Source organism: Pelophylax lessonae, assembly GCF_965119305.1.
Source record: "Pelophylax lessonae genome assembly, chromosome: 3".
In the NCBI taxonomy this organism is placed as follows: domain Eukaryota; kingdom Metazoa; phylum Chordata; class Amphibia; order Anura; family Ranidae; genus Pelophylax; species Pelophylax lessonae.
Genome location: NC_138770.1, coordinates 198028123 through 198040204, shown reverse-complemented (window position 1 = coordinate 198040204; position 12082 = coordinate 198028123). Strand labels below are relative to the sequence as shown.

Below are 12082 nucleotides of genomic sequence, written 5' to 3'. Positions count from 1 at the left end.
AAGTATGGGGGGTGGGGGGGCATACTGTTACTTAAACATTTTTACCTTAATGAAAGGCATGCAGGGCCAATTCAGGTCATATTTTTGCTTGTACCAGTTGTACAGTTTAAAAACGACTTACCCCTGTTGCTTTTTGCTTGGTGTAGCAGTACCGTTCTCTGGTTCCTCTTTCAAACCGATATGTTGGGGGAAAAGTGATATCTTCTTCCTCTGTAAGTAATTAAGAATAAAGACCAAAATGGAAAAGACATATAAGCTGTCCATACAAAGGATATTTTTAAATTTCAGTACAAACGTCTAAATGCACTATTGGTAACGAACAAATTGGATTGAATAATATTTTGCTTGGATTGTCCTCCCCTTGCCAGTATTTTTGCCATACAGGACGAAAACAGTTTGGTATGACCTCTCATAATGTGGATTATCACCATGTACTGTACTTTTTATCATTTTTATCAGCTAGTACAAAGAGGACTGAATAATATTATAACTTACGGAAGTGGAGGAAGATTTGGCTTTCATTACGCTCCATGTTTAACTGATCAGAGGCCAGTAGTTCTTGGTATTGCTGTTGCTTAATCTTCTGTACAATGCTCTCTGCCTCCTGCCAGTTGTACGGAAGTAAATAATTAAAATTGCAATAAAACTCATTATCAATATATGTTGTGCTCCTATTTTGATAACATTTTAAAATGATAAAAATAAGGTTATCGACTTAGAGTTGACTTACTAAAGGAGCAGAAACTTTTGGCTCTGTGAATGGTCATTATTGTAAATAAGGTCATGCTGTGTGGAATTTTATTACGAAATCATGTGTAAGATACATTTTAAAGAATGTTCTTCAGGAAGTGATGGATGGGTGAAGTAAACATAGCTTGGCCTTACTTAAAAAGTTATTGAAACTTCCACTCTGTAAAATGAATAATGCCTTTTCTAACTCAATGGTCTCTGCTTCTTTTGTAAAATTATGACGCTTTTCCACTGCATGGAACCGAACGGTTTGGCTCGCTTTTGTGCTTTTCCACTGCTGGTACCGCATGGTACGGTGTAGGAACGGTTCGGTACAGTACGGTACGGCGGCGCTTTTCCACTGCATGGAACCGAACGGTACGGCTCTCAAAAACAGTACCACCTCGATTGTGGTTCCAAAAGGTACCATACCCGGTACCATATCCCACAATCCTTTGCATGCAGTCACTACTAGCCACTGATTAGTCAGAGAATCGTTATCCCACCCACATCCCACCCACTTAACTTTAGTACTACTTTAGTGGAAAAGCAAACCATACCGTACCGAACCGCTCCAACACCGTACCATGCGGTACCAGCAGTGGAAAAGCAAACCGGGCCAAGCAGGGCCAAGCAGGGCCAAGCAGGGCCGAGTAGAGCCGAGCCGGTACTTGCAGTGGAAAAGTACCATTACTGTTTGTCAGTCTACAATCAGATTCTGACTTTGAGAAAGTTTTTTATGCAATGTTTAAGTATATCTGAAGCCAAATGTTCTTTTCAGGTTTGGATAGAGTAGAGAAGAGTTACATTTCCTGTCAGATTTTTGCTATCTGAGAGTCCCCTTCACTTCTTGTCCTGTACATGACAGGAAGTAAGAGGAAGTCTCTCCATAGAAAGGGAAAACCTCTCTTAGACAGTTATCAGCAGAGCAAATGTCCCATTGGAAGATTTTCCCATTTATTCCTGTTCTGGCAACAATTCAAAGTTTAGGATTTTCTCTCGCTTTCAGTCTCATTGACAATGGTCTTTAGGAAAAATGGACAGAGTGAATTTCTGCAGCAGGAAAGGAAGGGAAAAGGGTTCTAAACCCCCATCCCTCTATTCAAAAATAACGAAACAGTTTTGCTTTAGATACACTTTAAGCCTGCAGTCTGTAAGCAAAACCTTCTGCCTAGCTGTCCTCGTTTGCAATCTTACCCACCCTCTCTAGGCCATCTATGCCATACCATCGATCGTAACCTTTTCATATGGAGGAGACCATAAAAACACTTCGTCTCACTGATTATTAACATGATGGTCAGTGAGAAGGTTGCTTCCTACACTTGTGGTCAGTGGGAAGAGTCCTCCCCTTACAGATAGCCAAAAAGATTATTGTCAGGGGTTAACTATCTGAGAGATGAAAATTGCTCAGTGCTCAAGGAATCCCTAGAAACCTCTGGAAGAACCTCAGGATTCTATGAAACCCTGGTCGGGAAATGTTGATATATACTCTTACCCACAGAAGAATACAGTACATGTGGAAAGAGGCACAGCTTTGTTAGGGAGGATACTGTAAGCAACCTTTGTGGCAATAAGACATAAAAATATACTGTAAGCAACCTTATGTCTTATTGTGGCAATAAGACATAAAAATAATTGTGGTAATGATATACAAAAGCTGTGAAAACCCCTAAATTATATAGAGGAGAGCCCAAGTTCCCATGCGCTGGCCTATCAACTACTTACAGTGTTAGGAAGTTGAATACGGTAGTTGAGATCCCCCAGCCAAAAAAGATGGGTAAATCGATGGGAGAGATTGAACGGAATAAGCTTCTTGTCACCCATGATCAGGAAGCGCAATATGTTAAAGTAATTCTGTTTCCTCCTAATAGAAAGCAAACAAAAGGCAGCTAGTATTGTTAGGGGGACTGTCCATGGGCACACAAACTGGAATTTAACAGAGACGCTACACAATACCTGAGTTTCTTTTCACTCCCAGAAGTAAGGTGACTGTTTATGAAACCAAAAGAAGTCCCATTGAACATAAAAGAGGCACCAACTGCTCCTTTGTTTCCTGTGTATAAGAACATGCTGCTAATAAACAACAATTTACTATATGAGCCCATACAGTCTAAGCAATATCTAGAGCTAATTTGACAGATTTTACAATTGTCTGAATATGATTTTTTCACTCCACTGCATCAGAAATTACTGCATCTGCTGATTTCTTAAAACCAAAAAAACTGTATCTTTACATGATCCAGAATAGTTACACAAAATAAATGATTAAAGTGGACCTGAGCTCCAAAGTGAAGCAATGCTGTGTTCTAAAATCTAGAAATGTTAATTGTGCCAAAGCAGTACCCCGAAAATGTAACTTTTTTTGTAATTCCTCCTGCAAAATGGCAATGCATTCCTGGCATGTGAGGGTGCCTAGGAGCTACCTATAGCCTTATAGCTATATACCTGCAGTGTGAAATCTAAGGCAGTGCTGCCTCTGGCTGCTAGTCACAGGAGATTTGATGATGTCAGTATTGTGCTGCTTACTGGAGGAAGCAAAGCCCTGCCTCTACCAAGATGTCTGTCTCCACACCATAGTTTAGAGCAAGACATTAGTCAGTATGAGGAAAGATCAACTGCTGAGAGATCACAGGCAATACTGGTGACAAGTTCTTTGCCTTTTGCCCTACACCTGCCTTTTTGAGCACAACTTGAAGTTCAGCTCCTCTTGTCTTTAATTTTCTAATACAGAAACAACAAGGCATATATTAAAACTAAAGAAACAACATATGACGGATTGCCTGTAGCAACCAAATATAGCTGTCATACTTCTAGTACATATAAAAAATGAAGGATAGTTATTAATTGGATCCTGAGGGCCAGCTCTGTACTTTCCATCTTTTAATATGTTCTTCCTTTAAATGTCATTCACTGGCTCTTCTGTGGAAAACAGCCTAAAATGCTTATATGTGTATTATGCTTACTGTATAAAGACAGCCATACCATTTAGTTGTCTGGACTTGCTGTGTATGTAAAAAATGTATATCACTAGGTGAAAAACCTATTAAAATCTCTGTTTGAAGGTAAGAAAGATGGGATTTTAACGGCGCAAAGCGACTCAAAGTTATAAAAAAGTATGAACAAAATTTTATTGAGACATTTCTATTTAAAATTTTACATGTAATAAAAACATGGCACAATAGTCTTACAATTAGTATATACAGTATATGCAGTGACTCCCGCTCTACATGTTTCAACAACCAATGGCTTCATCAGGAGACTGGCATACAAAAACAATATGAAATTGAATTGAAATCAATTTTTATAGCGTTTTTGTATGTCAGACTCATTAAGGTCTCTTGAAGAAGCCATTGGTTGGCTAAACATGTAAAGCGGAAGTCACTGCATACATATACTATTCGTATGACTATTGTGCCATGTTTTTATTATATGTAAAATTTTAAATAGAAATGTCTCAATAAAATTTTGTTCATACTTTTTTATAACTTTGGGTCTCTTTGCACTGTTAAAATCTAACCTTTCCTACCTTCAAACATATTTTTTGACCAAGGTAAGTGGTGCGTCTAATTTCTTGATATCTGGCAACATACTTTTTTGTATATCAAAATCTCTGATTTTATTGAAATATTTAGGTTTTATTTATGGTTTGTAGGCATGTGAACGAATTAAAAAAAAAAAAAATGAATGCATTGAATGGTTACTCACCAAGCGTATTAGCAATTCCAGTCTTTACACTGTTGGTGGAAACATGGCTGATTCGATGAGCATGTTCTTGCTTGGCTAGGATTACAATCCGTATGTTCCAGAGTGTCTGGATTGTTATCTAGGTTAAAGTAAATTTAGTCACAAACTCTTGTATGGCAACCCTTTTTTATTTTCATTTGCATTGACATGGCTCTAAACTTCAATATTACCAGCTTATAATCGGCAGTGGTGATCTCATTTAAGGAACGGAGCAATATTTCCACCCACTCCTTTTCATTCAGTGGATCCTCTTGTGTACCAATTACATATATATCATGTTCAATGTAATCTGCTGTCTCATCACGTGTCTTCCCCTGACCTTTACACAGAAACCATGACGTGATATCCTTTGGCGGGTTAGCATCACCTGTCACAATACACCAACAACAAGTATGACAGATGATATCTTAGAACAGGTAGAGCTGATAGCTTCATTGGTCAAATACAGGGGGTTGGACTGACCCATATTCCATGTTCCAGTAAAAATTGATAACATGTCTGGTTCTAACTGGTCTGAATGCTTATTCTTCATCTGCTGTAGGAGTTGGCAGAATCCTTCTCGCTTCTGTAGGGTGGAAGAGAAAACAAACTAAGATACTGGGCAGGATTGTTGACCTGTTAGCAAATGTGATCATTGCTTTTGAGTTACTAGAAAATGATTTCAGGTTCTATCTTCTACTTCTTACAATAAATATGCTAAACCCTTAGAGAACCGGAAATTACAACAAGTTTTACATTTGTGTAATTCTTATACTTCCACCTGGAAAAAGGGATTGGCGGCACATAAAGTCTGACAGTAACTGTCTTGTGAACCTGTTGACCTCCCACATTGTTTTGCAACTCAATAGAATAGTGCAAAAAAGTTGCAGGTAATTTATTCCTCTGTAAAATAGATTTCTCCAGTATAACAGCTGGCAGTGTGAATCTATATTCCCTTTTGGAACTGGGAGCCTTCGGCAGTGCATGCTTCCTTTCCAAGACTGTAATGTGACTGATTGCTCTGGTTTCTGACTTATGATCAGGAATCTGCCCACTGAGCAGTCATTGTGCCCCATGCACAGTGCAAAACAAATTATCAGACAACTGGGGTCAGTAAAGTGGATTATAGACCAAAAGAAATAGCAATTAACTCCTAAGTACAGATTGAATTTATACAAAACATTTTTATCAATTTACCAGTTTATAAAAACAAAAAAAATAGGCAAGACATTTGTTAAATATTATACTAAAAAAAGGCCTTATTTGTCCTTAAAGTGGAGAAACACCTAATCTAAGCACCACAAACCAAACATACTGTTTACTTCATTTTTAATATGCAAAGCAAACTCATCTATCCATGTCTCCATGCTTTATTTTGTTGCGAAATCAGCTTGAAAAACAACCCCTAGCATTTCTGGCCGTGGACATCTTGAGTAAGGGCAGATGATTCATGCAGCATTTACTTCCTGGAATTCACCTGCCCTTAGATCAGGCATTCAAGCAGGAGAAGGTGTGCTTAGCTGAGAAAGCCCCTCCTCCCCTACTGAAGACTCCAGGGATGTATGACATTTGCCTAGGTCTAGAAACTAGGATATACTGTAACTGAAGAAATGTAAAAAAAAGTTTAAAACAAGTAAATATGATATACTTTCCTACCTATTTACTAATGCTAGCAGCATAAGGATTAAAAATACATAATGTTGATTGAACGAGTGAAACGCCACCTTAAAAATGGTGGAAAAACTACTTACACAGACAAATTAGATATAAAGTTAAACAACTGGTCATGAAATGGTTCATTACATGGCACTGTTATTTGACATTTACATCAGTCTAATGTAGGTGCCTAAATATTACACAGGTATGCAGCTCCCTCTCATGCAATAAGTATTTAAAGCGTAACTCCACTTTTGTTTAGAAAAAAACATTCCCCTCTGGGTAATCTCTGTACATTGCAGGGATTTTAACAAACTTTGTTGCAGATTCCTATCTTTTGGTATTCTGAAGAAATCATTGTTTGTTCCTCTGTGCTGAGTGGGTCTAATGGGAGTGGTGTCATGATCATCTATCAGCTGCGGCAGCTGCAGGGCCCTAATGAGGAAAGCTGCTGGGCCTGCATCCCTTTAGATGTGTTCCTATTGGGAATATCTCACCAAAAATGACATTTTTGTTGTAGGGAATGCCAGAAATCTGACTTGTATCTTAGTGCAGACTTCTGGGAAAATTGAGGAGCTAATCACACAAGCAGGAAATTATGTTTCTGGGGTGTGGTCAGTACACACTTTGTGTACAGAACAGCTCCAGGTAGCCATATTGCAATGCATTTCCAGGAAATTACAACAGCTGCAGATTGAAAAGGAAAGATAGATATTAATAGCATTTAATTACAATATGATTTGTGTCACAATTGTATGCACTATATTGTTTTTTCTTTATCTCCTGATTTCTTTCCCCATGAAAGTGGAATTACCCTTTAACTATTATTTTACTATTACATGCACTTATTTCTCGCGAATCCATATTTTTTGCATGAAACATTATTTTATGTCCTTATTGGAAACCATAAATGGTTCAGTTTCCCTATGTCCTCAGTAGAAGCTAGAATTGTCAGTCAGTAGTGATCAATAATACAAAGTAATAATAAAGAATGAAAGCATATGCTATCACTTGTTTCATTTAGCTTAATTATTCATAGCAACAAAAAAAAAGAATACAGTAAGTTACAAAGATATTTAAAGATAAACTATAGCGTAGATCAGGGATCCTCAAACTACGGCCATCCAGCTGTTGCAGAACTACACATCCCAAGTGGCATTGTAAAACTCTGACAATCACAGACATAACTAGACATGATGGGAATTGTAGTTCCTGAAAAACTGGAGGGCCGTAGTTTGAAGACCCCTGGCGTAAATTAAGTGAGCACATACTTTGAGTTTTTTGTCATTTGCGATATGACTTTCACATTTTTACAATAGTGCTTTTTCATATTTTTGCTACTGTAATAAAGATAAATTTATAAATTAGCCACAAGAGGGAGTAAAGATTTACCATTATGTAGCAATGCAAAATAGGCTGAGGGCCTGTTTATAGCATTCAATGAACAAATTACCCCATTTACAGATATAATTGCAAATTATACATAGAAGAAAACCTTGTGTATCACTAGCACATAATGATCAGATTCATTTATCAAGCCGATCTCTTTTTACATGCATAGCTAAAAAGTTTTAAAAGACTATGCATCCCCTTTAAACCTAGGTCACTTATGACCAAAAACATTTAAAGCAGAAGTAGATGCCATTATTGTAATCCACAGACAGTATTATGTACCTTGGAATCAGCAAACACATATTCCTTGCGCAGTGTCTTTTCCTTTTCTGTCTCCAGGACAATTACTAATTTATTTGGCAGCTTCTGGGACTTGATCAGCTGCAAAACTAGGAATAAGTAAACCAAATGCTGTTAGCAGGGTCAGGTTATGATGGGTAAAGCATGCTATTATATACATATCCCAAATGATTATTTCAACCTGTGGCATTATGCATTATCTTTGTGCAAATTAGAGATTAATTCATTAAAAGGGCAAAGAGGCATGCACAGTTATCTACAATAACAAGCAAGCATAGGTTGTTAAGGAATATAAATCCAGCTGAGATTGATTATTATTATATATATTTATATGTGTATATATATATATATATATGTATGTATGTACAGTATATATATATATATATATATATATATATATATATATATATATATATATATATATATATATATATATATGTGTATATACAGTATCTCACAAAAATGGGTACACCCCTTACATTTTGGTATATATTTTATTCTATCTTTTCATGTGACAACACTGAAGAAATGACACTTTACTACAATGTAAAGTAGTGAGTGTACAGCTTGTATAACAGTGTAAATTTGCTTCCCCCTCAAAATAACTAAACACACAGCCATTAATGTCTAAATTGCTAGCAACAAAAGTGAGTACACCCCTAAGTGAAAATGTCCAAATTGGACCCAATTAGCCATTTTCCCTCCCCGGTGTCATGTGACTCGTTAGTGTTACAAGGTCTCAGGTGTGAACGGGGAGCAGGTGTGTTAAATTTGGTGTTATCACTCTCACTCTCTCATACTGGTCACTGGAAGTTCAACTAGGCACCTCATGGCAAAGAACTCTCTGAGGATCTGAAAAAAAAAAATTGTTGCTCTACATAAAGATGGCCTAGGCTATAAGAAGATTGCCAAGACCCTGAAACTGAGCTGCAGCAGGGTGGCCAAGACCATACAGCAGTTTAAAAGGACAGGCCATGGTCAACCAAAGAAATTGAGTGAATGTGCTCAGAATCATATCCAGAGGTTGTCTTTGGGAAATAGATGTATGAGTGCTGCCAGCATGGCTTCAGAGGTTGAAGGGGTGGGAGGTCAGCCTGTCAGTGCTCAGACCATACGCCGCACACTGCATCAAATTGGTCTGCATGGCTGTCGTCCCAGGAGGAATCCTCTTCTAAAGATGATGCACAAAAAAGCCTGCAAACAGTTTGCTGAAGACAAGCAGACTAAGGACATGGATTACTGGAACCATGTCCTGTGGTCTCATGAGACCAAGATAAACTTATTTGGTACAGATGGTGTCAAGCATGTGTACAACCAGGTGAGGAGTACAAAGACAAGTGTGTCCTGCCTACAGTCAAGCATGGTGGTGGGAGTGTCATGGTCTGGGGTTGCCTAAGTACTGCCGGCACTGGGGAACTACAGTTCATTAAGGGAACTATGAATGCCAACATGTACTGTGACATACTGAAGCAGAGCATGATCCCCTCCCTTTGGAGACTGGATTCCAACATAACGACCCCAAACACACCTCCAAGATGACCACTGCCTTGATAAAGAAGCTAAGGGTAAAGGTGATGGGCTGGCCAAGCATGTCTCCAGACCTAAACCCTATTGAGCATCTGTGGGGCATCCTCAAATGGAAGGTGGAGGAGCGCAAGGTCTCTAACATCCACCAGCTCCGTGATGTTGTCATGGAGGAGTGGAAGGGGATGCAAGTGGCAACCTGTAAAACTCGGGTGAACTCCATGCCCGAGAGGGTTAAGGCAGTGCTGGAAAATAATGGGGGCCACACAAAATATTGACATATTGAAAATTTGGGGCCAATTTGGACATTTTAACTTAGGGGTGTATTCACTTTTGTTTCCAGCCATTTAGACATTAAGTGTGTTGAGTTATTTTGAGGGCACAGTAAATTTACACTGTTATACAAGCTGTACACTCACTACTTTACATTGTAGCAAAGTGTCATTTCTTCAGTGTTGCCACATGAAAAAATATAATAAAATATTTAAAAAATGTGAGGGGTGTACTCACTGTTGTGAGATACTGTGAAAATATATATATATATATATATATATATATATATATATATATATATATATATATATATATATATATATATTTATATTTTAATTTATAGAAATAAAACAAAAACCAGGTTACTGCTGTAAGCTTGTGACACCTGGTGACTTCTACATCATAAATGTCATCAGACTCAAATGAAAAGTTAAAAACAGTTAGTGTCCCTTCAAAGCTACATAATGAGCTGATTTCACATAACAGGACAGCATAATCTCATATATAATGACAGTACAGTGGCTTAGTGGTTAGAGTTTCTGCCTTGCAGAACTTACAGTAGGGCCTTGGTTTGAACTCAACCAGGACACCATCTGCATGGTGTTTGCATGCACTTGTGTGGGTTTCCCTAGACATAGAGGTAGGTCATAGCTCCCAATTGTCCCTCATTTATCTCTTTTGTGGAACCAAATCCCTCTGTCCCTCTTTTCTCCTTAGTTGTCCCTTTTTTTTGGCCTGTTGTATAGATCACTGTAATAATGTATTTATTTAACCACTTAGGCCCCAGGCCTATTTCTGACAGTTTTTGTTTACAAGTTAAAATCAGTATTTTTTCCTAGAAAACTACTTATAACCCCCAAACATTATATATATATATATATATATATATATATATATATATATATATATATATATGTATATAAATATATTTTTTTATTAGCAAAGACTCTGGAGAATAAAATGGCAGTCATTGCAATATTTTTTGTCACGTGGTATTTGCGCAGCGGTCTTTAAAACGCCATTTTTTTGGATAAATTACGAAAAATCATATTTCACTGCATTTAAAAAAAACTAATCAGTAAAGTTAGCCCATTTTTTTGTATATTGTGAAAGATGATGTCACGCCGAGTAAATAGATACCCAACATGTTATGGTTTAAAATTGCGCACACCTGTGGAATGACGACAAACTACGGTCAATAGAAATCTCAATAGACAACGCTTTAAAATTTTTTAATGGTCACCAGTTTAGATTTGGAGTGTAGCTCTTTTTTTTTTTTAAATTATTGCTCACGCTCTGGCGATCGCAGCGATACCTCACATGTGTGGTGATTTAATTTGCGGCTCGACTTCCATATATGTTTTCTTTTGTGCGCGAGCTAACGGCGACGGGGGCGGCTAAGATTTTTTTTTTTCCTATTTATTTTATTTTTTTTTTAAGTTTATCACAGGTTTAAAAAAAAAAAAAATCTGATCACTTTTATTGCTGTCACAAGCAATGTAAATATCCCTTGTGACAGCAATATGCAGTGACAGGTACTCTTTATGGAGGGATCGAGGGTCTAAAAGACCCTAGACCCCTCCTCTACACTTCCATGCATTCAAAACGCCGAAAACTGCATTTTTTGAATACACTAGTTTTTTGAATTTGCCGCCTTTAGCAGCAGAGTAACCCGGACGTGACATCATGGACGCCGCCTCCGGGTTACGTCATCGGAGACCCAATCCGGCTTAGATCGGGACTCCATTTCCAGTCCCCTCCCGCTCGCCAGGGTAACGAACGAGCGGCTCCCGAGCCGCATCGGTCATTACCGCCGGAAAGCCGACCACCAGCTCTAAACAACGGTACCGGGGCATCACCCCGGTATAACCCCGCAAAGTCAGCCGACGTACGGATACGTCACTTTGCGGTAAGTGGTTAACTCAAATTGTAATACAAAGAACCCGCGCTTAGTTAATAAATAAAAATCAACGAGCAGCTGCTGTTCACCAATAAGGGAAATTTACTGAAAAAAGGTAAATAATCACAGCGCTTGCTCAAAATTGAAAATTCATAAATAATTACAAAGTGCTAAAAATGCTGTAAAAAAAGTGCTGAATGCAATAGTAGAAAAGTGCTAAAATGAATATATATAGATATATGTAAAAGTGCCAAAAAAAACTCATATGAATTCATACAGTATTAGACAGTATTGAAAACTCATAAATAATTTGAACAAATAAATACAAAGTGCTAAAAAGTGCTGTAAAGGAAGTGCTGAATGCAATGATAAGAAAGTGCTGAAATTAATATATATAGATCTATATAAAAGTGCCAAAAAAACTCAAGTGAATTCATACAACATTAGACAGTGCATAAAAATGTCCAAAGAGATGTGCCAAAGTGCTCAAAAAATGTGCTTGTCTCCTTAATACTGGAAGGTGCTCATCAGGGAAAAGGTGCCACACTCCCCTCTTGCACCCCTACTCACCAAAAATGAAGATCC

At 37.8% G+C, this 12082-nt stretch overlaps 1 protein-coding gene across 3 annotated transcripts in view; it reads right to left on the bottom strand.

Annotated features, from left to right (window-relative positions):
- Positions 1 to 12082, bottom strand: part of INPP5D (inositol polyphosphate-5-phosphatase D) — a 222847-nt gene that overhangs the window by 39718 nt on the left and 171047 nt on the right. For all 3 annotated transcript variants that reach the window (XM_082251273.1, XM_082251274.1, XM_082251275.1), the window contains 8 exons: positions 7783 to 7889; positions 4936 to 5038; positions 4644 to 4840; positions 4435 to 4552; positions 2686 to 2782; positions 2455 to 2593; positions 496 to 604; positions 122 to 210 (listed from right to left, as the gene is read on the bottom strand). In XM_082251273.1, coding sequence (XP_082107399.1) covers positions 122 to 210; positions 496 to 604; positions 2455 to 2593; positions 2686 to 2782; positions 4435 to 4552; positions 4644 to 4840; positions 4936 to 5038; positions 7783 to 7889 — 959 coding nt within the window. The remainder of the gene's footprint in view (positions 1 to 121; positions 211 to 495; positions 605 to 2454; positions 2594 to 2685; positions 2783 to 4434; positions 4553 to 4643; positions 4841 to 4935; positions 5039 to 7782; positions 7890 to 12082) is intronic.